The sequence below is a fragment of the Pristis pectinata genome, chromosome 16 (genome assembly GCF_009764475.1).
Source record: "Pristis pectinata isolate sPriPec2 chromosome 16, sPriPec2.1.pri, whole genome shotgun sequence".
Classification (NCBI taxonomy): Eukaryota; Metazoa; Chordata; class Chondrichthyes; order Rhinopristiformes; family Pristidae; genus Pristis; species Pristis pectinata.
In genome coordinates, this window is record NC_067420.1 from 28,333,691 (window position 1) to 28,360,547 (window position 26,857).

General features: G+C 38.8%; 1 protein-coding gene across 1 annotated transcript in view; it reads left to right on the forward strand.

Moving 5' to 3' along the window:
- Positions 1–26,857, forward strand: part of LOC127578688 (DNA (cytosine-5)-methyltransferase 3A-like) — a 229,557-nt gene that overhangs the window by 106,504 nt on the left and 96,196 nt on the right. Inside the window, exons 2-4 of the mRNA XM_052030967.1 lie at positions 1,045–1,156; positions 5,504–5,604; positions 22,526–22,675. Coding sequence (XP_051886927.1) covers positions 1,051–1,156; positions 5,504–5,604; positions 22,526–22,675 — 357 coding nt within the window. The 5' untranslated portion in view covers positions 1,045–1,050. The remainder of the gene's footprint in view (positions 1–1,044; positions 1,157–5,503; positions 5,605–22,525; positions 22,676–26,857) is intronic.

The window sequence follows — 26,857 nt, forward strand, 5'->3', positions numbered from 1 at the left end:
CACAGTCTACTTTGTTATGGTCTTGCACTTTATCGTCTACCTCACTGCACTTTCTCTGTAACTTTATTCTGCATTCTGTTATTGTTTTCCCTTGTACTACCTCAATGCACTCTTGTAATGAAGTGATCTGTATGGATAGCATGCAAAACAAAGTTTTTCACCGTACCTAAGTACATATGACAATAATAAACCAATTCGCCAATTTAAAACTATTTACTCATATCCTTGGGTCTCTTTGTTATACAACACTTCCCAGAGCCCTGTCATTCACTGTGAATGTCCTGTCCTGGTTTAATTTACCAAAAGGCATCCCCTCACACTTGTTTTGAGTTAAATTCCATCTGCCATTCCTTTGCCCATTTTCCGAGTTGATCCACATCCTGTTGTAAACGTTGACAACCTTCTTCACTTCCCACTCATCCAAATTGTTAGTATGTTTGATAAACAACAGGGGACTCAGTGGATGTAAGGCTCATTGGCCTTTAGTTCTCTGGCCAACATTGATTGCCTACTCTTAATTGCCCTTGAGAAGCTGGTGAGCCACCTTCTTGAACTACTGCAGTGCTTCTGGTGAAGATACAGGCACTGTAAGAGGTTCTAGGATTTAAACCCAGAGATAGCAGAGGACCAGTAATACATTTCCAGATTGTGATGGAGTGTGACTTGGAGGTAAACGTGCAGGTTTTGATGTTCCCATGTGCTTGCAGTCCTTGTCCTTGGTGGTGGATGTTGCAGATTTGTGAAGTGCTCTCAGAATGGCTGAGGCAAATAACTGCATGCATTTTATAGTTGACACACATTGCAACCATATTGTGAAGATGGTTGAGAAAATGAATGTTTATTATGGTTGATGGGGTAATCAGTTAGTTGGACTGCTTGTTGAGGATGGTGTTGAACTGCTTGTTCCTAACTACCTCTAATTTCTTTTTCCTAAAGTGGTCCCTTGTGCTAAATAAACTCTATTTAACTAAAACAATGCAATAATGGTGGTTATATATATATTTTTTTATCTTGACTATATTTATTCTGATTTTATCTGTACAGCCTATCATGAATGGTGAAACCCACCAATTGGATCAATGGGAACAAGCAACAACATCCAGTTCCCAAAGCCCCAGCCCAAATCCAAATATAAGTGGAACTGACAGTACTGTAGGTAAGAAAAGGAAAAATGGATTATTTTATATTCCACCATCAGCAGATTTCTTATACTGCAATAATATTCCTTTGTGATGAAATATTAATGCCATAACCTTTGCATTTGTTTTCACTGTGGATCTTTTATAGGTCACTGGTAATAGCTTCAGTTTTGGTTTGTGTAAGATTTCTTTGAATTCATGGTGTTGGCTGCTTCTTTCCAAATCATGCCTGAAAGTTTTGACTTTAACTGTTGTTTATTTAAATTTTTTAAGTATTTTCATTTAGTGGACTTTCTTCTTTTCTGATTAGACTTTATTCCTTTTTGTTCCAGTGCGTTTCACATTGCTTTAAGTCATTTTATAGCAAGATTTTTATTTTTTTGTTACCAATTTACCAAGTATTTTTGTTACTAATTTACCAAAAATTTACCAATTTGATTACTGTTTTGAAGTTTGTCTGTGATTTACTGTGTAGTTGAAGTATTTAGTTTGTTTTCCTTGCCTCTTCCATTTTGAATATAGGTTTTATTTTTTCAATTCTTTTTATTCAGTTTTACTTTCCTAAATCTTGCTTTTCTGATGCAGTTCAGTCAGTTTTATTGCTTTTTAAATATATTTATGTGTGTGTGTATTCTTCAACTCTGTCAAATTTCTTCTCCATTGAAGCTACCTTTGCTGAAGTGGTATTTACACACATGTCACATACATGTGGAAGATCAGCCATGATACTAATGAATGGCAGAGCAGGTCCAAGGGATTGCATGGCCTACTCCTGCTCCCATTTCTTATGTTCTTATGCTGGGAGTACAAGGATTCCCATATCCCTCAGTGCTGCAGCTTTTGGCAGTCCTTTTCCATTTAACTAATAATTTGTTTTATCACTCTTCCAAAGTGAACTATTTTGCATTTTACCCATTTGCCAGTTTTTTGCCCATTCACTTAACCTATCAATATTTCTCTGTAAACTGTTTGTATTCTCACTGCATGCCTTCCTCTTCCTTTTGTATCACCTGAAAATTTGGCTGTAGTACTTTTCCTCTCTCAGTCATTAATGTATGTAGTGAACAGCTATCGTCCCAATACTTACTGCCATGGCACCTCACAGGTTATAGGTTGCCAATATGAAAATGACCCCTTATCCCTACTCTCAGTTTTCTGCTCGCTAGCCAATTCTCTATCACTGCTATATTACTTCCAAAAGTATGAGCTCTTATTTTGTGTGGCACATTATTGAACATCTTTTGAAAATCCACATATATTACATTTTCTGGTTAACCTCTATCCACTCTGACTGACACTTCCTAAAATAACTCTAAGAAGTATGTCAGACATGACTTCTTTTCATGAAGTCATGTTGACCCTACTTCATTAGAATGTGACTTGACAAATGTTTTGCTATTATCTCCTTAATAATTGATACTAATATTTTCCCAACAGTAAATGTTAGGCTAATTAGACCATAGCTATTCACCTTTTGCCTCCCATCCTTTTTTTTTTGGCAGATTCTAATCTTTTGGTTCCTCTCCAGGATTTCAGCATTTTTGATAGTTTACTTCCAATACTTCCACTAGTTCTTTTTCAATTTCTTTTTAGGATCCTGGAATTCAAACCATTAAGTTCAGAGGACTTAAAAATCTAGCCCCTTTAGTTTACATCATACCAATTCTGTAGTGATGTTGATGGTACTTTATTCTCCTTCTGTTTTTTATAGGTATTAATGGGATATTCATAGTACCTTTTGTTGTAAAGACTATGTGAAATATATGTTCAACTCCTCTCCCGTTTCCTTGTTCCCCATAACTATTTCCCCAGCCTCATTCTCAAAGGGTCCGATGTTCACTTTGACCTTTTTTTTTATGTAAAGGTTGTGGCCTGGGATGGAGAAGTGATAAGAGTGGCTAGACTGGAGGTGTTTCCTTTGGGAAAGAGGCTGAAGGGAGATTTAATGGAGGTGTATAAAATCATGAGGGGATGCATTAGAAGGGCCTCTTTCCCTCGGCTGAGAGATCAATGCCAAGAGACATCAATATAAGATATTAGGTAAAAGACCTGGAATGAAAGAAAAATTATGACGCAGAAGGAAGCTATGTTATTGCTGGTCAAAAAATAGAAACCCAGTCTAATCCCTCCTTCCAGCACTTGGTCCACAGCCCTGCAGATCACAGCTCTTCAAGTACCCATCCATTTACTTTTTTAATGCTTGTTAAATTTAATGAGATTTGTGAGTGATTCCCTAGCACCCTCTGGGTAAAAATATTTTACTTCATTTCTATAATTCTTTTTACAATTACTTAAGAGTGTGCTCCCTGGGTTTGACCTCTGACCTATTTATTTAGGCCTCCCATAATTTTATGCACCTCAATTAAATCTCCCCTTTAGTTTTCACTGTTCCAAACGAAGCAACCCCATCCTATCCAGCTTTTCTACAGAGATAAAAGAATTCCAGGCCTGAGAACATCTTTATAGCAACATCTTTATAATTCTTCTCTACAATTGCAGCTTTCCTGGAATGGCTGGAGAGATGAGAAGAAGTTTTTTCACTGATAGAGTGCTGGTGCTTGAAACTCACTCCCTGAAAGGGTCAATAAGATAGAAGCACTCATTACATTTTAAAAAGTAACTGAATGAACACTTGATGTGCTGAATCCTAAGGTTAAACACTGAGAAATTCACTTGTGAGATTACACTTGGATGTTTTTTTCTTGGCTGGCATGAATATGTTGGCCTCCTTTTGTGCATCATTTTCGATGATTCTTCGATTCAGAATGATGTCTCTTTTATGAGTTGATTTCAAAGTCCACTCTCCACAAAGAGCCTTCAGATCAAAATTATCTTTCAGATAAAGTAATCTATCTTGCAATTTTACCACTACTGTTTTCATGTTTGTACTGAAACTTGACTCTACAGTCGATGATGATCAAAGGGGTAACAAGAGGTGATAGGATAAAGTGTGTAAAATACCATGATCTTAGCATAGACAATGATAAGAAATGAATTTCAAATTGTACAATTACAACGTCAGTGCAAAAACAAATATCTGGCATGTAAAACCCTGATTTTTAAATGTTAGAATGCAGATGGAGAAGGCTATGCAGAAAAGAAATGGGCATTTGGCTGATATGCATGGGGAAATTGAACATAAAATCAAAGGAATGAATTTAAATTTGTCCAAGATATTCATTGGATTAGAATTGGAATATCGTAGTCAATTTGCTGCCCATTCTTGGAAATATATCAAATCCTTGAAAAATGTACTTGAATGATACTGGGAATGAGAGGTTTTAATCACAAAGAAAAGTCTGCGTAACTGAGAAACTTTTCTCTGTACAGCATTAAATAACAATACAATGAACTTAATGGCTTGCCTTGGATGGTTAATATCCAACATTTAGTAATCATACATAAATATTATTGCATCTGCAATGCCATTAGAATGTCTGTGTATTTTTTTAACAATAGGGATTTTTATTTGTTCAACAAGGTTTCTACTATTACTAACTACATATTAAAAAATGTTTTGTTGTTGCTTGATGCATTTAATGTGCAGAAGATAGGATACAAAATAGAATTTATGAAAACACAGCCTTGGAATGATGGAGATACAGTAGAGATTATTGTAGTTGAATGAAAGGAAGTTGATCAAGTGCATTATTCATGAGTAAGACTGTAATTAATGGATGTGTGGTGAAGCTAGAGAGAGGAGCAATTGTTGGTGAGTGCTTTAATTAGCTTGAAGCCTCTATTCCAGCAAAGGAGCTGTTGTATCATTTACTATGTCCATTAGCAGAAAGAACCTGCAGCAGAGTACTACTTTAGAAATTCAGCAAAAGAACGTAAGCAAATCTCACAGATCACTTTCTGATTATTGACTAATTAATGTACACATTTTACCTCAGTGTTCGGTAGCATCAAAATCATAATTATGTGGTTTAAAACAGTGTTGGAGGAGGAAAGACTGTTCTGGCTTTTTCTGTCAATCCTGACTTGAAAAATATCATCATTATTAAGTGAGGAAGAACATCTCTTAAAGCTAATGAATCCTTTTCAATAATTTGTTTGTCTTCTTTAGATAAAGTTCAGCAATTCTGAATATATGAGTGAATTTCCTGAAGCTCAGCTACTTTTGAGTTGCATAAGGTCAAAGTATAAATTTAGGAGTCTGTCTTGGGGTCATCCCATTAATGTTGCACATCCATATTACAAAGCAGGTACAAAAAGATGGAAAGGCATTAGCAAAAGTGTCAGTACCATCGTTCAATTTCTAGGCATACAGCAATTCCACTGTATTTCAGAGGGATCAACCTTGTGACTCAAGTTTTAATTCATTTCCTTTTGTTTTAAGTATATTGTTTTACCTTTCACAGATTCTGACATGGAGATTATATCTAGTGAAAGCAAGATAAGAAGGAAACGTGCTGATGGGAGGCCAAAGGGTAAATTGAGATGCCAAGGATCATGTGAAGAGGTGAGGTTCCTTAGACTGTACATTTCCCAAATATTTCCAGCAATTACAGCAGGTGTTTTCCAAAATCATAATAAACAAAGCAAAATGCACTTGACAATTTATTACTTATTTTCTTAGTTTAATCTTGAACGTGATTATTTGTAATATTTGTTAGGAAGTGGAGAATTACCTATTAGTAAACATGGAAAAAGAGCTGGGTGTTTATGACAAATATTCAAATAATGACTTGGAAATTGTTGTGCATTCTTAAATTCAATCTATGGGCCAGAACTGGGCTGGATCCAGGAGATTGTTGAAGGCTGAGATGGGAGTGAAAATAGTCAGTCAGGAACCTGATTGGGCTCCAGTAGTGGGAGAGGGGGCTGATGCCTAGCTGGATATTGGCTGTTGTGTGGGCAGGTGGAGATTGATTGTGAGGTTGTGGAGTTCAGGATAGGTTGGCAAATGGGTTGTACAGAACAAAAGATAGTAATGGCACTTGGAGTCCCAACTCAGAATACAGTGAAGAATGCCCAAAGGTGGGTGCTCCTGAGATAGTGTAAATTAATTTCTCTGCAGTTTTTATATAGAGGACTGTTACATGGATAATTACATTAATTGTTGTGCGTCTGATGCAGAAATAGCATTGTTGCAAGGGTGAAACTTAATTACTGGTGCCCAATGGAATTTTCAAAGAGGGGCAGTGGCACATTGTTATCAGAGGAATGGACATAATCATGTCCCAAATGCATAGAAGAGCACCACAGAATTTCTCGGCCAATGTGTTTTGATTAGCTATAGCATTGTTCATATTTGAAGCTCTCATCTTTAATCTGGAAGTTATAATGAGTTTATTTGTTGCGATATGTTGCATTTGCACTAATAAAGTAGCGCACACCTGAACAGAACTGGGACCAACATCCTTGCAAGATGGGGAAAGGTTTTGAAAAGGCTATCGAAAGGGTAAAGTGAGGGAGGGCTCGATATTTCTTAAGAAAAGTAAACTATTGATCAAGAATTAGTCAAAAGTTGAAACAGATCATTTAACAAGATGGTTTAAAAGAACGAAATCAGTGTGGAATTGCATAAAGTGAGTATTTACAGAACCAAGAAAATCTAAGCTAAAATATATTTAATGTTCAGAGTAAAAGAAACAAATTGGAAACTGGAGGTGCTGTTTAAAACAGAAAATCATGGCATTTTAACAGAAATGTAATTGTAGTTGAGACAGATTAGTGATTATGTATATCTGAGTATGTAAATTCCAGGAGTGACAGAAAAGAAGAAAAGAGAAAGGGATAACACTCGAGTACAATGATTTAAATAGAAAAGAGATTCAAGCAGAATATCTGATTGGACTTGAAACATCACAAGGAGTTCATTACAGCAGATGGATTATCTCTGTATATTGTACATCACTGAACAATGAAATAGAAATGGATAATAACATTTCTAGATAAAGTAGCAAGATATTTATTCAACAATGTTTATAACTGGTAATTTGAATTTGAAAGTAGACTGGATAAGGGAAAATATGCTAAGGAAGAGTTTTTTTTGCACTTTGTTCGGTCTGGTTTTCCGACTCAATAAGTTGCTTTTGCAATATGGATGAAACCACTTTGCTCTGACTGCAGAATAAAGTTTGAGAGGTACTTCCAGCCATAAAAAGGACACTGAATTTTCTTGTGGAATGCCAATAAGTTTTCCAGTGCTTGATCTATAACACTAAATAATGCAATTTTAGTTATGGAAAAGTTTGCCTATCTTGGGACTTTTTTTTGTAAAGACACTTTTTAATATCAATGGGTCAATATTAACATAGTCCAATGTTTGCAATACTAACAGCACTGGAGATTAGTAAGGATAGCATCAACATATTTCTGAGCTCTTGAGTCATAGAATCATAGACAGATACAGTATGGAAACAGGCACTTTGGATTTCATATGGATTCCCATATGTATTTCAGATATGCTTTCTGAAAATACAAAAGCTCTCCAAAATCCAGATTTTCATTTAATCTAGCATTTTACCCTTATTATACTTGATAAACAGGAACTGCATGAAGTTCTAAGGTAGCAGTGCCGTATGGGTTAACAATTTTTTAACCTTTTATGTTGTCTGGTACCTAAAGAAAGACTTAATTTTCATTTGGGAATACTCATGAATAGATGATGTGGTTTAGTTATCTACTACTGAGCAGCAAAAAACCATTTGATCCAATGGTTTCTGGTGCAAGATTATCAACAAAAATTTAGTCCACCTGAACTGGAAGGGGACTAACATACTTGCGGGTAGGTTTGCTAGTGCTGCTCCAGTGGGTTTAAGCTAGATTCGCAGGGGGAGGGGAACCAGAGTGTTAGAGAAGAAAGTGAGGAGGAAAATGATTGTGAGAGGTCTGCAGGTATGGACAGAAATCGAAGGTTTGTACATGATAATAATGTTCTCAGGTGCATCTATTTCAATGCAAGGAGTATCGTAGGTAAGGCGGATGAGTTTAGGGCGTGGATTGGCACGTGGGATTACGATGTTATTGCTATTAGTGAGACATGGTTGCAGGAGGGGCAGGACTGGCAGCTTAATGTTCCGGGCTTCCGTTGTTTCCGACATGATAGAGGGGGAGGGATGAAAGGGGGAGGAGTGGCATTACTGGTCAGGGAACAGATCACAGCTGTGCGTAGACAGGACAGCCCGGAGGGCTCGTCTACAGAGGCCTTATGGGTGGAGCTGAGGAACAGGAAAGGTGTGGCCACACTAATAGGTTTGTATTATAGACTGCCCAATAGTCAGAGAGAATTGGAGGAACAAATCTGTAGGGAGATAGCAGACCGATGTAAGAAACAGAAAGTTGTAATAGTAGGGGATTTTAACTTTCCACATATTGACTGGGACTCCCACACTGTGAAAGGGTTGGATGGCTTGGAATTTGTCAAATGTGTTCAGGAAAGTTTTCTAAATCAATATATAGGGGTACCAACAAGAGAGAATGCAATACTTGATCTCCTATTAGGGAACCAGGCAGGTCAGGTGACAGAAGTATGTGTAGGTGAGCATTTTGGGTCCAGCGACCATAATGCAATTAGTTTCAAGATAATTATGGATAAGGATAGGTCTGGTCCTCGAGTGGAGGTTCTAAATTGGAGAAAGGCCAATTTTGTGGAAATGAGAAAGGATCTAGGTAGGGTGGATTGGGATAAGTTATTTTCTGGCAAGGATGTGCTCAGTAAATGGAAAGCCTTCAAAGACGAAATTTTGAGAGTGCAGAGTTTGTATGTTGCTGTCAGGATTAAAGGCAAAGGTAACAAGCATAGAGAACCTTGGTTTTCAAGGGATATTGGTGAGCTGGTTAAGAAAAAGAGAGAGGTGTATAGCAGGTATAGGCAACTAGGAACAGATGAGGTACTTGAAGAGTATAGGAAATGTAAGAAAATACTAAAAAAGGAAATCAGGAAGGCAAAAAGAAGACATGAGGCTGCTTTGGCAGATAATGTGAAGGTAAACTCAAAGGGTTTCTACAGGTATATTAAAAGCAAAAGGATAGTAAGAGACAGAATTGGTCCCCTAGAAGATCAGAGTGGTCGTATATGCGTGGAGCCTCAGGAGATGGGGGAGGTCTTAAACAGTTTTTTTGCATCAGTATTTACTCAGGAAACTGGCATCGTGGATATGGAAGGAAGGGAAACAAGCACTAGTGTCATGGAACATATGGAGATTAAAAAGGAGGTACTTGATGTTTTACAGCGAATAAAGGTAGATAAATCCCCAGGGCCTGACAAGATATTTCCTTGGACCTTGAGAGAGACTAGTGTAGAAATTGCAGGGGCCCTGGCAGATATACTTAAAATGTCCTTAGCCACGGGTGCAGTGCCAGAGGACTGGAGGATAGCTCATGTTGTTCCATTGTTTAAGAAAGTCTCGAAGAGTAAACCAGGTAATTACAGGCCAGTGAGCCTGACATCAGTAGTGGGTAAATTATTGGAAGGTGTTCTGAGAGATAGGACATATAAGTATTCGGACAGCCAAGGGTTGATTAAGGATAGTCAGCATGGCTTTGTGCGTGGTAGATCGTGTTTAACGAATCTTATGGAGTTTTTTGAGGAGGTCACTAAGAAAGTAGATGAAGGTAAGGCTGTGGATGTTGTCTACATGGACTTTAGTAAGGCCTTTGACAAGGTCCCACATGGGAGATTAGTTCAGAAGGTTCAGTCAATGGGTATCCATGGAAAGGTTGTAAACTGGATTCGAAATTGGCTGAGTGGGAGAAAACAGAGGGTGGTTGTGGATGGTTGTTTCTCAGATTGGTGGCCTGTGACTAGTGGTGTGCCTCAGGGATCTGTGCTGGGGCCATTGTTGTTTGTTAGACGATAATGTGGTAAATTGGATTAGTAAGTTTGCGGATAACACTAAGATTGGAGGTGTAGTGGACAGTGAGGAAGGCTTTCAAAGCTTGCAGAGGGATCTGAACCAAATGGAAAAATGGTCCAGAAAATGGCAGATGGAATTTAATGCAGACAAGTGTGAGGTGTTGCATTTTGGAAGGACAAATCAAGGGAGGACATACACAGTAAATGGTAGGGCACTGAGGAGTGCGGAGGAACAAAGGGATCTGGGAGTTCAGATACATAATTCCTTGAAAGTAGAGTCACAGGTAGACGGGGTTGTAAAAAAGGCTTTTGGCATCCTGGCATTTATAAATCAAAGTATTGAGTATAGGAGTTGGAATGTTTTTGGTGAGGTTGTATAAGTTATCGGTGAGACCAAATTTAGAATATTGTGTGCAGTTCTGGTCGCCGAACTACAGGAAGGATGTCAGTAAGATTGAAAGAGTGCAGAGGAGATTTACAAGAATGTTGCTGGGTCTTCAGGAGTTGAGTTATAAGGAAAGATTGAGTATTTTAGGGCTTTATTCCTTGGAGTGGAGAAGAATGAGCGGAGATATGATAGAGGTTTATAAAATGATGAGGGGCATAGACAGGGTTAATGCAAGTAGGCTCTTTCCACCTAGATTAGGAGAAATAAGTACGAGAGGACATGGCTTTAGGGTGAAAGGGGAAAGGTTTAGGGGGAATGTTAGAGGGAACTTCTTCACTCAAAGAGTGGTGGGAGTGTGGAATGGGCTGCCATCTTATGTGGTAAATGCGGGCTCACTCTTAACTTTTAAGAGTAAATTGGATAGATACATGGACGAGAGAGGTCTGGAGGGGTATGGGCTGGCGGCAGGTAAATGGGACTAGCAGAATAATGTTTCGGCACAGACTAGAAGGGCTGAATGGTCTGTTTTCTGTGCTGTAGTTTTCTATGGTTCTATGAATATGAATATGCAAATAGAAAATTATGCAAGTATAGTAAACATGAAAACTCATGCTGACTTCCCAAAATGGTCAGCTTATTAGAATGAAAAATATTCAGTTGAAGTCACTTCAAAAAATAATAATTTGGTGTGTTAATGTCAAATTGACCATTCCCTTCAAATTACAGTGGGTGTGGGAAAATTGCACTTGACATATGTCGGTGTATAGATATTCAGTAAAATTTCTGTTTCTTGTGTAGGATAGGAAATGTAAGTGAACTGAAAGGTTCACTATAACTATTGTCACTGAAAGGACAATGAGTACAATGTCACAAGGTCAATAATAACATAATAAAACATCATGAAATATTATGAGCTGAATTTTATATTTCCACATAGGTGAGGAGAAGAGATGTTGTTGGAGTGGTTGTGTGCAGGAAATCTGGATCTAAGTGTAGCAGTGATGTCTGTGTACTTTTACCCTGCCTACTGGATTACTGTGTAATTTCTAGTTTTTCTGATCAATCCGAACAATGTGGAGTGAAAACAGCCCGTATGCATCAATTTCAAGCTTGGTGTTTAAAGGAATGGCAAAAATGCAATTTGGTGGAATTTGGAATTGGGAACACAACAAGGAATTGGCAGAGTGGACCCTTGTGAATCTACGCTGAATGTGCTGCTTGGGCTTGCAGCAAGAAAAGTCCCTTCCCCAACTGATTGGAGACTGCCAGTAAAACAAAGAAGTCATGGTTAGTCATTGCTTGTGCTTCAATGGCAGGAGTATTCAACTGTTGACTTAAATGACTTAATAGTCAAAGTGGGGGGAAAAGGTAAGTATAGCAACACACTCACTCAGATCCTGATGTGCTGATCACTCACTCCACCTACCCAAGCATATCGCTCACAATGATACCCTCACCAATTTACCTTTTAGGTAAACCCATTTTGCTCTGCTTATGCTTCACAATCTCAGAAGTCCATCACCACTAGCACTTATTCATATCTGTATTCAACCTTGCGCTATTTTATCTTGATGAAAAGCAAATGCTCTGTATCCATCCCTTCTGCATATGCAAATATATTACCAATACTGTCTCGATTGACTCTCTTTTGCCCCAGTAGAAGAGAATACACAATACCAGGGAGAGTCAAAGGACCAGAGGTGGCCCAACATTGGTGTGCCTGGCCATCAGAGTTGGTGAAAGGCAGTGCTCCTTGCAGCTACCTATGAAGTGAATTAAATATAAGATATCCAGATGGTACTCAGCATTCACTTGATTTAATATCAGCAATATGTGAATTTTATTCATAAGCATACTGATCACAATGCATTCTTACCTTAATCATTTAATCTGTATTTAATCTCCCAAAGGGATTTCAAGCATCCCTTTTAGGAAACACATGCAGTCAAGGATAGCGTGTGCAAACTCCACATAGGCAGCATCTGAGGTCTAGATTGAACCCTGAGCTGTGAGGTAGGAGCATTAACTACTGCACTATCTTGCTGGCAGGCTACCCCAACATGCTACATGTTTCCTGCTTGCTGAGTTATTCTCTGTATAGTTGCAGCTGGAGTAGTTCAAGGTGGAACCCATAAGAACTTCAGTATAAAAAGCAAATCAGCCAAGAACATTTCAGCTGTCAGAGCAGGAATCAGATCAAATTGCCTCTAATGCTGCTGAAGTCAATGATGGTTGCAAAGTTTTGAAATACCAGGATGGGCATGTTGATATATTGCCTTTTCATATATAAGAGACATGAACTTAGTTTCTCTTTGCCAGTTTTTGTCTGGCATGTTTTTGGTGCAAGGTGCCAAAGTGGCTGTCTCACTTGTGTGTGGGAAGATATGAATTGACATTGATCAGTGTGGGACTATGAAACGGGTGCTTGTTTTTTTGCAGGACTGTTTTGTGTTAAATAGCTGGGATGGGCGAGCATATTTGCATGTTATCATCAGCTGGGTGGACTGGTATATGTGATAATGAGGGATCCCTGCCAGCAGTGTGCATTGCTGCTGGTGCACTGGACTCATTCTGTTCCAGCTACTCCTTGGAATTTTCTGAAGAGGCCCATTGCTCTCTGCTTTGTTCCCCTGAACATCCAAACCTCTCTACTTCACAATTCTGAGAATACTGAACTGTGGTGTGCTCTGTATCTATCAAGTACATGACGTATATCTTCAGCATACTCAATCTTCTATCGGGTTGTCAGTGCCATACATGTGCCCCCATCCTGCCAAGTAACTGCTTATTGATGTCTGGATTTATTGGTATTGGTATTGGTTTATTAGCAGCACACATCTGTCGCATAACTTTAAAAGCTCTCCAAGTGCCATTCTAAAAGCTGGTAAATTTAAATTCCAAACATGTCTCTGCAGGTGTCAGACAGTCTCCAGTATTTGCTCCTGTGCTGTTGGATAGTTTTCTCACTGGTCACATTTTAAGTAAATAAAAGCAGAAGTTGCTGGAAATACTCCTCAGGACAGAAACTGGTTTAACGTTCTTTTATAATGCTGAAACATTAATGATATTTTTCTCTCTTGACCTGCTGAATATTTCTAGCATTTTCTTTTTCTATTTCAGATTTCCAGCATCTGCAGAAAGTTAGGTTTTTTAAGTGTGCATCTGTTGTCTCTGAGCAACCAGTTGTCTCAAAACAGAGCTCAGGTTTCTTTTGATTCCTCTCGAGCGACCGAATCGGCAATGAAAGACTCAACTACACAAATAGTTTGATTAAGTAACTTTATTCAGCTATTAACTAAAAGAACAAAGAAATTAGTAACTCAAGTAATTTTGGTTAATCCTTAGCTACAGATCTAATTTACCTTTTGTAACTACAGCTACAAACCTAGTCTAACTCAACTAAAAGAGCAAAAAATCAGACTTGTTTATTTGATTCTACACTAATAAATTAAGCTCAAGATCGCATGATAATACTTATCAGCAATTAACAATAAAAAGCACTGCTTGTGTATTCTTAAGCATTCAGTCTTTGGCATCCGGGGATCTCCAACACTTCGCGACGTGAAGGGGTATCAAGGTTGCCAGGCACTGGTCATGATCTAGCCCATGGAGAAGCTCCTAAACATCCCTTGAAAAGACATTATTATTCTGTTCAGGGTCTCCCTTATCTCCCCTACAAGTGAATAACTACTCCATATAAGGCAAGACCACCAATATGCAATTTACTGGAAGCCACTACATAATTTCCAATAAATCTCTCAGACAGGCCTACCTGTGTAACCAGAGCCTAAAATGAAACTTAAGTCAGCCATTTTGTTGATATATTCGGCCACTATTTAGCTATTGCAAAAGGGAAATCACTATCTTGTTTCATCTTGCCATGATCCACCCCTTGATTACACTGTTGCTTACAGCTTTACAACAAAGGTCACAGACCACGCATTGGCACCTTGGCATGACCCATTTGCATACAGCAGCATCTAAACAGCTGAAAACACAAGAAAATTCTGACAATAATAAGCACAATGGAAATTATCCCCTGTATGATGGAAATCCCAATCGAACCCATCCAGGAGGTTACCCAGTACCACAGAGACTTAGTTTCTGGCTGATGGACATCCATTACTAACTTTCTGATAAGAGTTGCCAAGTTGGTAATGTTTTCTGATTTGTCAGGAATATAGGTACAATTGTCATTTCCCATAAGTGCACATGTTCCCCCCTTTCCTGCCAGGATAAAATCTAAAGCCATTCGGTTTTGCAGTGCTACAATCCTCAAAGCTACCATTTCAGTATTGATTTCACTCAAAGCTTCAGCAGTGGCACTTGCTACCCCTTCCAGCAACCTGGCCTAACTCTGCAACTTTATTATCACCTTCCCTGTACCATACATAGGGATTGCAATTGCAAAGAGTTCCTCCACTTGACTCATTCCTCTCTTATTGCGCTCGAGAACTTGTGGGAGTGTATCAGAATGGTGTGTGTGTATATATATATATGTATATACACACACACCATTATAAAATATAGTATCAGAAAATTTAGGTAACAAGAGCCTTGCCACCCTTCTGGCAACCAGGGGTTGGCTGGATGGCCACAGATAAAGTAGGTACCATTTCAGAGCAGGTGGTATAAAATTGACAGTTGTGATCTGTAAGAATATTAACATTACAAAAGCTGTTCCCAAGCCAAAGTCCAGAATCTTTACATTTCTGAAAAGAAAAGGACCCCGTTGGTCAGCCGATACCTGAGGTATTGGTAGAAAAACGAAGGACGGCAGATGCTGGAATCTAGATGAAAAACACTCTGATGCTGGAGGAACTCAGCAGGCCAGGCAGCATCCATGGAGAAAAGCAGGTGGTCAATGTTTCAGGTCAGGATCCTTCTTCAGGACTGAACATAAGAAAAGGAGAAGCCCAATATATAGGAGGGAAAAGCAGAGCAGTGAAAGGTGGACAAGAGGAGAGGCGGGGTGGGCACAAGGTGGTGATAGGTAGATGCAGGTAAGAGATAGAAATAGGCAGGTGCAGGGGAGGAGGGAAGAGCAGATCCACCAGGGGATGGGTTGAAGGTAAGGAGAGAGGAAAAAAAAGGGAAGGGTAGATAAGAGAGAGAGGCTAAGAAAGGAAAGAAAAGAAGCATGGTTGGGGGCATGTGTGGGGAAGGGGTGAGGGGATTACTTAAGGTGGGAGAATTCAATGTTCATGCCATTAGGCTGCAAGTTTCCAAGACGGAAAATGAGGTGATGTTCCTCCAGTTTGCACTTGGAATTCTGGCAGTGGAGGAGGCCGAGGACTGACATATCTATGATAGTGTGGGAGGGGGAGTTGAAGTGACTGGCAATGGGGAAATGCAGATTGCGGTTATGGACAGAGCGTAGGTGTTCTGCGAAATGGTCACTTAGTCTGTGTTTTGTCTCACCAATGTAGAGGAGGTCACAGTTGGAGCACCAAATGTAGTAGATGATATTAAGGGAGGTGTAGGTGAATCTCTGTCTCACCTGAAAGGATTGTTTTGGTCCCTGGGTGGAGGTGACGGAGGTGGTGTAGGGGCAGGTGTTGCACCTATGGTGGGGGCAGTGGAAGGTTCCCGGGGTGGGAGCGGGGTGGGTGGGGGAGTGGAGTGAACTAGGGAATCGCAGAGAGCGCGGTCCCTGCGAAAGGCAGAAAGGGGTGGGGAGGGGAAGATGTGCTTGGTAGTGGAGTCCTGTTGGAGATGGCAGAAGTGGCAGAGAATGACGTGTTGGATATGTAGGCTGGTAGGATGCAATGTGAGGACAAGGGGGATCCTATCCCTGCTGGGTCTGGGAGGGGTGGGGGTGAGAGCAGAGGTGTGGGAAATGGCAGAGATATGGGTGCAAGCTCTCTCAACCACAGTCGGGGGGAAGCCCCAGTTAGAAAAGAAGTTGGACATCTCGGATGTCCTGGAGTGGAAAGCCTCATCATGGGAGCAGATGCAGCGGAGGTAGAGAAATTGAGGAAAAGGCATCACGTCCTTGCAAGAGACAGGGTGGGCGAGGTAGCTGTGGGCGTCAGTGGATAAGGAATCTCCTGAGATGGAGATGGAAAAGGAGATTTATTGTTAATCTTTAACTAGTACTATTTACCCATCCTCTTGAGAAACAATACTGTCCAGGCTCAGGAGGCCTTTTGTTGACTTAAACAGAGACTGCAGCCTAGTCAGAAGAAATGGCATTGTCTATGTTAACCTAATAAAAGGCTCCAGCCACCTGACAGGATTAAAGCAGTTATGAAAACATCACATGCAGATGAGGTCATCACTAGATGACTGGCAAAAACAAAAAAAAATGAGTATTAGAAGGCAGTGAGGGTAGGGAGGAGTCACTGAGATGAAGACATAGAGTTCACTCCTCAGCCTCAATCTGAGAAGGATCTCTTCCCAGAGCCTTCTTTTTGTGATGGACGATTTAGTCGTTTGCAACTCATTGGTATGTTTTCCCAGTTTGTAAGAATTATACTTGTGTTGGAAATCCCTTGTAGAATTATAATCTCAATTGGAATTTTCTCCTTGAATAAATGTGCTCCATTTGAATAAAATAACTGTGTTTAATCTGTTTTGTTAGCTAGAGGTACAGTATCTCCTCCCTGGTTGGGTGGAGGGACCCACTGCCGAAAATAGTGATTATTGACAGCTAAACCCCTTCAGAAAAAAGACTAAAGTAGTTAAGTAAATTAGTCTTTGAACTATAGGTTGACACAGTAAAATCTCCCTAAAGCGAGGGTACTGAGAGACACCTATAGCTAATGAGACTTAAGGTCTTGAGTTAAGTTTAAGGCTCTAGAATGAGCACACTCACTACCATCACAGCACAAATCCAGATGTCCATTCATTTTGGCTGCCGTCATACAGAAAAATGTACACATAATTTAGTTTCTGCTTTCTCTCACTCTTATCAATGTTCTTTGATTTACTTTAATGACCATTTCTCTGCCAAGCACTTATAATTATGGTAGGAAAGAAGTGTACACTTAGGATGTCTTTATTCATGTGTACAACAAAGCTGCTTCCTTCCCTGAACTGAAAATACCATTTAAAAGTATTATTAGCTTGAAAGCCTTAAGTGCATGTATCTGTAATGTAGGAACAGGCATATAGAATAGCATTATGAGCAGTTTTTGATCATTCATACCATTGTCTTACATTTTAACATTATCTTGTGGTCTAAGTTCATATCCTTCAAGTTCTTACAATTGGATAGGCTGTTTACAATAGTTTCCTTAGCAGTGTATTATTATCTTATTAAATAATTTTATACAAAGTGGTTATTGATGTTGATCATACTATGTCTCTAACTTAAAATTAATCCTGATTATGCACATCATACTGAATAGCCTAATACAAGCAAAACAACTCGGCATATTCTAACATATTGCAAAACACCACATTCACATCGAGCTAATTGTTTCTCAGTGCCCTATTTTATTATGTCATGAACTATAAACCTGTTTAGAGAGAATCACTTCTCTCTGGAGCTTATTTCATCATTGCTGAATTGTGCATTTGAATGTTGAATATGCTTACCTGGGAATTATTTTTTAGGTGGTGGGTGTTAATCCCATTTATTCCAAAAGGGTCATTTGATTCTTAACAATAGTGCATAGAGGAATGCATATTAAAAGCTTTCAGGTTAGTCATTTCCACAAGCTTCACTACTTGAAAACTATACCTCAGAGGATATATAATCAGCATTTAAACCTGTAGCACAGTGCCTAACCTGCTGTTAGGACATTTCAAAAAAATACTTTAGCAGTGAATCAGTCACTTTAACTAAATCAGCCATCTTTAACAATTGGAGTCACCAATGCACAAGGGCTGGTCTGGCCCAGCTGTATCAAAACTTCGCTACAAGACAAGAACATGGATTGAAAATAGTGACAAACACTTTATACCTTGAACCCCTCAAACCCTCTCCAACATCTGAAAATCTCAGATCAGAAGTGTAATGAAATGGTCACCACTCATAGCTGGATGGATGTAGGTAAGAAGTTCAGTATTATTAAGGAGAGCTCCTGTCATTTAGTACTGACTTAGTGTTCACCCTCTTCATCAATGGTACACAGTTCCTGGAGTTTGTAAAATCTACATGATCTTTTGTATAGTAACTCACCAGGTTTGCATTGACTGTATATTTGTCTTCTGAACCTCTACCACCAGGAGAAAACAAAGCAGTAATTCTTGAGAATACATGCAGTTCTTAGTCACAGATCATCACACATGGAACATATATAATTGTTTTTTCATGAAATCAAGGAGTTTCGACCTAATGTCATTATGTAAGCTCCCTTATCATGGGAGTACCATGGCTCAAGGAAATGGCTCATCACTTTGTCGAGCAATTAAACATTGATAATGACTGTAGTGTGGCTGCATTTCTCATATTCCAAGAATTTAAAAAAAAATTACTGCCATATTGGATAATCCAAATATATCCATTCTCCAAAAAAGGGCTTTTATTGCTAGTATAATTTATAGATTTTGTTTTATCTGATATGGCTGGTGAATTCATTTGCTTTCATTTAGTAATTTGCTGTAGGAAAGTCAATAACTGACCAAATGCAAAATGGATGAAATACATCCCAGGCTGTTAAAAGAAGTAAAGAAAGAAATTGCAGTGGCTCTGACTGTCATTTTGCAATCCTGTCTGGCAATGAAATGGTGTCAGATGATTGGAAGGCACCTATCATTGTGGTGTTGTTTTTAAAAAAAGGAGGAAGGGGTAAACCACGTAATTACAGGCCAGTTGGTTTAACTTTGGTGTTGGCCAAGTTATCAGAATCAGCTCTGAGAAGCAATTCACTTGACTTAGCAAAGCATAGATTAAACAAAGATGGCATGAATTTCTTAAGGGAGGGTTGTGTCTGATTAACAGTTGGATATACTGAGGAAAAAACAAGGAGGGTTGATGAGGACAATGTGCTTGATGACGTTGTTATGGAACTTAGCAAGGCTTTTCACAAGATCTACATGGCAGGTTGGTCAAAAAGTAAAAGTTGGTGGGATCCTTGGGAGGTTGTCATATTGGATCCATGCCATGCCACAGGGTCTCAGGCAACATGACTCTGAATATTAATGGCACTGAGTCATTTCTGTCTGTTACAGGAAACATCAGCTGTATTTCCCAGTTCCCAGCTGGACTAACCAGGTGACTTACATTGTCCTTGCAGTACATTACCTGGTTCATTCACCCAAGGAGTCAACAGGAGAGAACTTGTGGCTTTGGCTTTGTTCACCAACAGTTTGTGCAAGGTACCTCAGATTACACCACAATGTTTATACATTCAAACATGCCAAAATTCACCTCTATTTGTCCCATGGACAATCTGACAAGATAGTTTCTTGAAGACAAGGGATGCCTTCTGTTGACCGGGAAAAAAATATCCCTGTATGATCTCTCATCACATTCAAGAAGCAGAAACTCAGTCAAGACTACAGTCAGAATCTTTACAAACCAAACAATTGGAATGCTCAAGCAGAGATTTAGGCAGCTGAATCAGTTAGGAGCTTATTTGGCACATATTGCATCATGGAGAATGATCAGAATTGAGTGAAGCAATGCTCCAGTGACAGCCGTCATCATCAGCAAGGAAATACTGGAGGAAGGTGAGGAAACAAGGGTCACATCTACATCTGTGGCCAGAATATCAGATAAAGAAATTATTTTAAGTAACTTGAATGTTCTTCATTGCAAGATGAAGAGAATTTCCCCCAGCCATGTCTTAATAACTTACAAGAAAGCGCCTCTGTATAACAATCCTTGTACATTCTTTTCATGGTCATCTTTCATTAAAGAACATTAAGACTTTTCAGAGAACATCTACCTCAGTGATATTCTCCCATTCAAAAGGAGCTGTGAAACCCTGTGCAGACTAGAAAGAGACATGTAATTAATTTGATACCAAAAATAGTACATACTACTTGTTCCTCACCAAGGCAACAAACCTACAGTGATTTTCTTTAAAGAAGATTTTTTTATTTAACTATTCCCATGAGATGCTGCTAGGCAGAGCTGCTGAAGGGGTGCTGTCACATGCGGGACCCTTCAGGTACTTGTGACCAGTAACATCTGGATACTCATCTCGGAGGGCTTGGCTCTTGGCTTTTGTGACTCCATTCTATGTTGTAAGTAGATTCTCTATGCAATTTTCAATTGAAAAAGTATGCATTGCTGGACACCCAGACTAACAGCCATGAGGCACAATGGAAAGTGTTTTTCAAATGGCCACTCATCTCCAAGACATCACAGCATTGGACTTAGTTTGTAATTCTCTCAGATGGATTTTTCTAAAGTTCATGCATTGGACTTCATATTCTTCAAAGTATTCAATACAGTCAATCAGATCCATTATAGCCATTCATACTGGTTGGAGGAATAGTATCAGGAGCAACAGTGGGTCATGGAACTTCCAGGAGTTCTACCCTGGGCCCTGAGGAGATCTGCTTGCTGGCATTCTTACCTTTCCTAGGAGATCTATATGTTCAGTCAACTACATACAGTTTTTAAAGGAGCAATGTGTCAAAATGTTTTTCTCTCATTACCAGACTGCTTGGCCTTTTATAAAGAAAAGCCTTCCACTCTCACATTATCAATGGCAGTTTTGCTTCAGGTTTCTTCCAGGTATTGCTGGTCAACCTGTATCCAAACAGTGCAAGTCACCAATCCATTCTTTAACAGAGTCATTGCTTTTATCACATTTTCCTTAGACAATACCAATCAGCAGCAAAGGGTGAAAGGCTTTTCTGCCTTTAGGCTGTGTCTGACTGTATAAATGTCACATTGGGACAGAATTCGAAGGAAAGTAGAGTAACTATAGAGTTATATTGGATGAGGTTAGAGATCAGGAAAGAAGTTATGAAGAACCGGGAAAAGAATTTTAAATCAGAGGTGTTAGAGGATGGAGAGCTATTATTAGTGAACAGATATTTGTGGGGGGGGTGGGGTGGGGGGGAGGTGGGATTTGATGCAAATTAAGATGCAAACTTCTGAATTCCTAATAGAGTTGAAATATATAAATGGTGAAGAATGGGTGACTATTGGATTAGTTGAGTCTTGAGTGACAAAGAAAGTTTAGATAGCAGTTAATAAAAGACATTATGAGAGTTGGTGGTGAAAGTAGGAGGTCTTTATGATAGAGAAGATGTATTATGTATAAAAGACCCTAGTTATTGAGTAAATTGATATTTTCCAAATAGTGCAAATATTTTTGTTTTAGATGACTAATGTTATCTCAAGGCATTAAAATTGTATTAGAACAAACACTGGTTTCTTTAAAGTACTGCTTTAAATGACTATTATGACATTCTTCAGACATATTAGTATTTTTTGTGGATTTAAGCAACAGTTACTGCCTCTTGCTGTTGCTGGGTTCACTCTCATCCTTCCAGCCTGTTGACATTTTTGACCTTGCTGTCTCCTTTGATCTTACATGGAATCCTCATAACTCTTCCATTGCTGCAATTCTTTAAAAGAAGCTTGGTTTACTTTTAATTAATATAAATTTTCCTCTCAATCTTCATACCTCTAAAACCTAAATCCATTCAGGAATTGAACAGTTCTCCCAAAATCTCAGTGAGTTTTTAAATAGTCCCCTCACGTGCTTGACTGTGAGAAAGAAAATAGCTGGGTGTTTGATAAGTCACCCTTCTTTCAATTAGCTCTAGCCTGCTTCTTACTACAAACTTTCTGGTGTCTATTTCTTTATTGATATTCCCTGGCTATTGATTCTCTGAACTCCTTTTCCCTAAATCACAAATATGCCATACATGTCTTGCTTATGTTCTTAATCCTACAAGTCTATCTTATGTTCTTAAACCTGAGAATTGAAATCAAGACTCATTGGGAATTCTATCTCAATCTTTTCCAGGATATCTAAGCTGTGGAACTAATTTCTTGGTTTTTTTTCCTTCCTGCCATTTTAAGCTTTTAAAGCAAAGGGTGGCTTCACCTTGCTGTTCAAGCTTTTCTTTTGAACCTTAATGATGTCCTGATATATATTCAACTTGGCTCCTCATCTTGATCACCATTAAAAGAAATTATTCAATTCCTGTTGTTGTGTCTTTTGTTTATGTTTGCCACTTTGAGCACTGAAGTACAAGGTTTCCTTGTGTAGCACATAAAAAGCAAACCAGAGTCAACTTGAAATCTGTGTTTTAATAGTTGTGTGTTGCCCATAGGCAAAACGACGAGGAGTATCAGGTTGGGAAAGCAGTCTCAGACAAAGGCCAGCACCACGTATAATTTTCCAGGCAGGAATTTCCTTTCGCCACAAAAAAAAGAAAGAAGATAATAATATGAAACTCAAAAAGGACATGAACATTTCATTGGTATGTACATAATAAACTGTACGTAAGGTATGTTCCTTAAAACAATACATTGTTTTTATTAAAGTGTTTCCATTATTAGTTACAACAGAGGACTTTCATGTCCTCAAAATAGAAATTATATTAATGATCACTTATAAGCTGAGCAATTATTATTTGGTGCTTTTCTGGAAGAGAAAATCTGGTGACCGAAGGTGAACCACTAAGATTGACCTTTCTTATATCTGGATCAGTAGAGAAGATGTTGTTACATATAGAACCTCAGCAGTCAATTCACACACTGCTAAATTCCAAAAAGAGCAATGAGATCAATGACCAGATAATCTGTTCCAATGATGCTTGTGATCACTTAAGCACTTAATAAATGGAAGCAGAAGTAAGCCAATCAGCCCCCATACCTGCTCCACTATTCAGTAAAATCATGCTGCTTTTCTGCACTATCCCAACAACTCCTGAAAATCTAAAAATCTATTGATATTTGTCTTGAACATACTCAGCAACAGAGCCTTGAGTAGACAATTCCAAAGATCCTCTACCCTCTGGGTGAAGAAGTTTCTTTTCATCTCAGTTCTGAATGTGTGGCCTCTTATCATGACACTGCAATCTTTGGTTTAAATACCTCAGCCAGGATTGTCATTCCTGCATCTACTTATCAAGCTCCAGAAGAATGTTGTATGTTTTCATGAGATCACCTCCCATTCCACTAAACTCAAGACCATATAGACCCAGTCTGCTTCATTTCCCCTCAGGCAACAAACTCACCATTCCATAGATCAATCTGGTGAACTTTTGCTGCTCTTATTCTATCGCATATCTACCCTTCATTTGGGAGACCAGGCCTGTACACAACATTTGCAGATATGATCTCACTAGGGACCCATATAATTGGGGTAAGACATGTGTACTCTTGTACTCAATCCTCTTGTAATAAAGACTGACATGTTATTTGCTATCCTCGTTGGTTGCTGTACCTATATATTAACTTTTAAGTGATTTGTGTACAAGGACTTCCCTCTCAATGCCAAACAGCTTTCATTCTCTTACCATTTGAAAAAATATACTCTGTGTTTCTATTTTTTCTCAATTAAAATGGATGATCTCACATTTTCCTACATTAAATTCCAGTTGCAATGTCCTTGCCTTTCGTTTAATCTCTCTGCATCCATTTGAACATCCCTTCATTCTCTTCATAGCCCACAATGGCACACAGCATTGTATCATCAGCAAACTTGGAAATGTTACACTTGATCACCTCAATCAAATCATTGATCTTGGTCACCAACAGCTGGGGCCACAGCATCCATTAGTCATTTAATGATCATTGCTTCCTTAACTCAACAATTAACACTTTTTCATTACATGGTATTAGATCTAAAAGAATCTGTTCCCTCTCTTATGCACCCAATGAATTTGTTCTCAACAAAATTACTGTTCCCAGTACATAATATGAAAGCTGGTTTATAAAAGCAGTACATATGTACTGGTTTGCCCAGTACATATGTAAATTAAAATCCCCATAATTTTATTATTCTTGTTACATGCAACTCTTTCACCTTATTTATGCTATGCCATGCATTATCACTATGGGGGCATGCACACAACTTCCATCCATATAGTTCGGCTCTTGCTGTTTCTTAGCTCCACCAAAAACAATTCTATGATTTGATTATCTGAGTTAAGATCCTTCCTCTCTGCTGCTTTTATCTCATTCTCAATTATTAGGGCTACCTACCTCCTCTTCCATTTTTCCTATCTCTTCTGCAAGTTTAGTATGCTGGAATATCTAATTCCCAACCTTAATCACTTTGCAACAATGTCTCTGTAATGGATATTTGATTGCACCTATTTATCTATCTCTTGTTATGAATGCTGTGTACATTCAGATTTAAAAAAAGCCTTTAATGTTGTTGAATTGGAGCTAAAACATTTTATTTGTATGCGCTATCCATTCCTGGCAGACTCATTGTCGTTACCCATTTTGCTATCCTGCACTGCCACATCGTTGTGACTCCATAGTTTTCTAAATTTTCTGTCACCAGAAACTCACCCCCTACCCACACCCGGCTATTTAGTTTAAAGCCCAGTTCCTGCCCAATTCGAGTGAAGCCCCAGAACAGAACAGCTCTCACTTTCCCCAGTACTGGTGCCAATGCCCTATGAATTGAAACTCGTTTCTTCCATATGAATTTTCAGCCATGCTTTCAATTCTCTGGTCGTATTTATCCTCTTCCTTTTCACTCAGGTACTAATACAAAAAGTTATTATCTTTGTGGTTCTGCTTTTTAATTTGGACCTTAACTGCTTGTATTCCTTCAGCAGAACCTCTTTCTTTGTCCAATCTGTGTCACAGGTTCCCAAGCAGACCACAGCAACTGAACTTTTCTTCTCACACTCCACATTTCTTTCCATTCCTGAGATGATATCCTTAACCCTGCAACCAGACAAGCAATAAACTCTTTGGGACTCCTGCTTGCAGCTACAGAGAACATATCTGTCTCCCTAAAAGTGCTGACACTTATTATCACTACATTCCTTTTTGCTCCCCCAGCTTGAATGGCTCTTTGTAGCATGGTGCCGTGGTCAGTTTTCTGAACCACACTGCAGTATCTGCTCTAACCCATACAGGCTGCAAGAACCTTGTATGTGTTCAGTAAGTTCAAGGCAGCCTCTTCCAATGATATCTCCCAGATCCCCAGAGTTACTTCACTCATGGTCACACATTCTTTGTTTCTTGACTGACAGTTCTATAAATTTTAATCTAAGGAGTGTGCCTGCCTCCTGGAACAATTTATCCAGATAATTTTCCCAATCCTGATGCATTGCGTTATTCAAATTTCAGCCTCCAGTTCACCAACTCTGGGCTGAAGTTGCTTTCCGTCAGGAGCACACTGCACTGGTAATTGCCATAAATCCAGTGGTTTCCATCAATCCCACATACTACAGCTCCCGCACATCACCTACCCTGCCATGTATGCCTGAAAATATTTTTTTAATCAGTATATCTAATACTTTTATCATAACTGAACCCCATTATTCACCAAGGTTCGCACTGTGCTGCAAAGGGCCCTGTGCTTTTACTTGGGCCACAGGTAACACCACAGTTTAAGTCATCTAACTTTAATGAACCGGTTCTGCTGGTTATCTAGTTACCTTGGAGACACTTTTTTTCTTCTGTTTTATCATTATTATTTAAAACTGCAAGATAATGGTCGGTTAATAATAAAGCTAAGTAAAACTAATACATTTTTAAAGTGAATAGCTCTCTACTCACCAAAGTCCACAATCTGCGGATGCTGCAATTACATAACCCAGGGCTAAAATTTCCTGAGCTCACAAAACTATTGCCATGGACATCTAGAGAATTACTCTGTTTTTCTTGGAAGGAGGCTACGAGGCTAATTGCGATAACATCCTCAGAAGGATGCAATTTTGAAGAGGACAAAACCATGAGGAACAACTTTATTTTGCCACCTATGTACTAATAAATTATTCTATTGTTGATTTAAAAAAAAGTAATTTGCAATAGACTTGTTATTTTTCTATCAAATTTACTTGAGCATATATTGCACTGAGTATATCTGTGAACAAATTATTGATACTAAACTGGTTACATTGAACTTGCAGAGAGAGTTTGATTTCAAATTGAATTTTACATTGGGTTTGTATTTCAATGCCTTTGTTCATAGGTACTTTTTCACTATGGCATTGTGTTGCAACCTGAATGTAAGCAAGCAATGTTTATCTGGCCACATTTGTGCTGGTTGGCTCTATGTACATGTAATGAGTTAATTTAAAGTTCTAATTGAGATAAGGTACTTCCTCTCTCTGCCCAGGTTGAGCTTAAAAAGAATACACCTTTCACTTGGAGTAATGAGGTTGTAAGCATCATGTGGTATCATTTGGTGTTTCCTTTCCAGAAAATTGAAATAAAATAAATTTATGCTAATGGAATGCAATTTCCAATTTTGGGTTCATTCCTTGTACGGTCATTTCTTTATTTCAGCTGAATGTTTGAGAGGAAGGCAAGACCATAAGAGCATAAGACATAGGAGCACAATTAGGCCATTCAGCCCATCGAATCTGCTCTGCCATTCGATCATCGCTGATTCTCTCACCATTTAGGCTAACTTGAGACAGAGTATTTTCTTAAGTTTTCTTATCTTTTTATCAGGTCCATTCATTTCT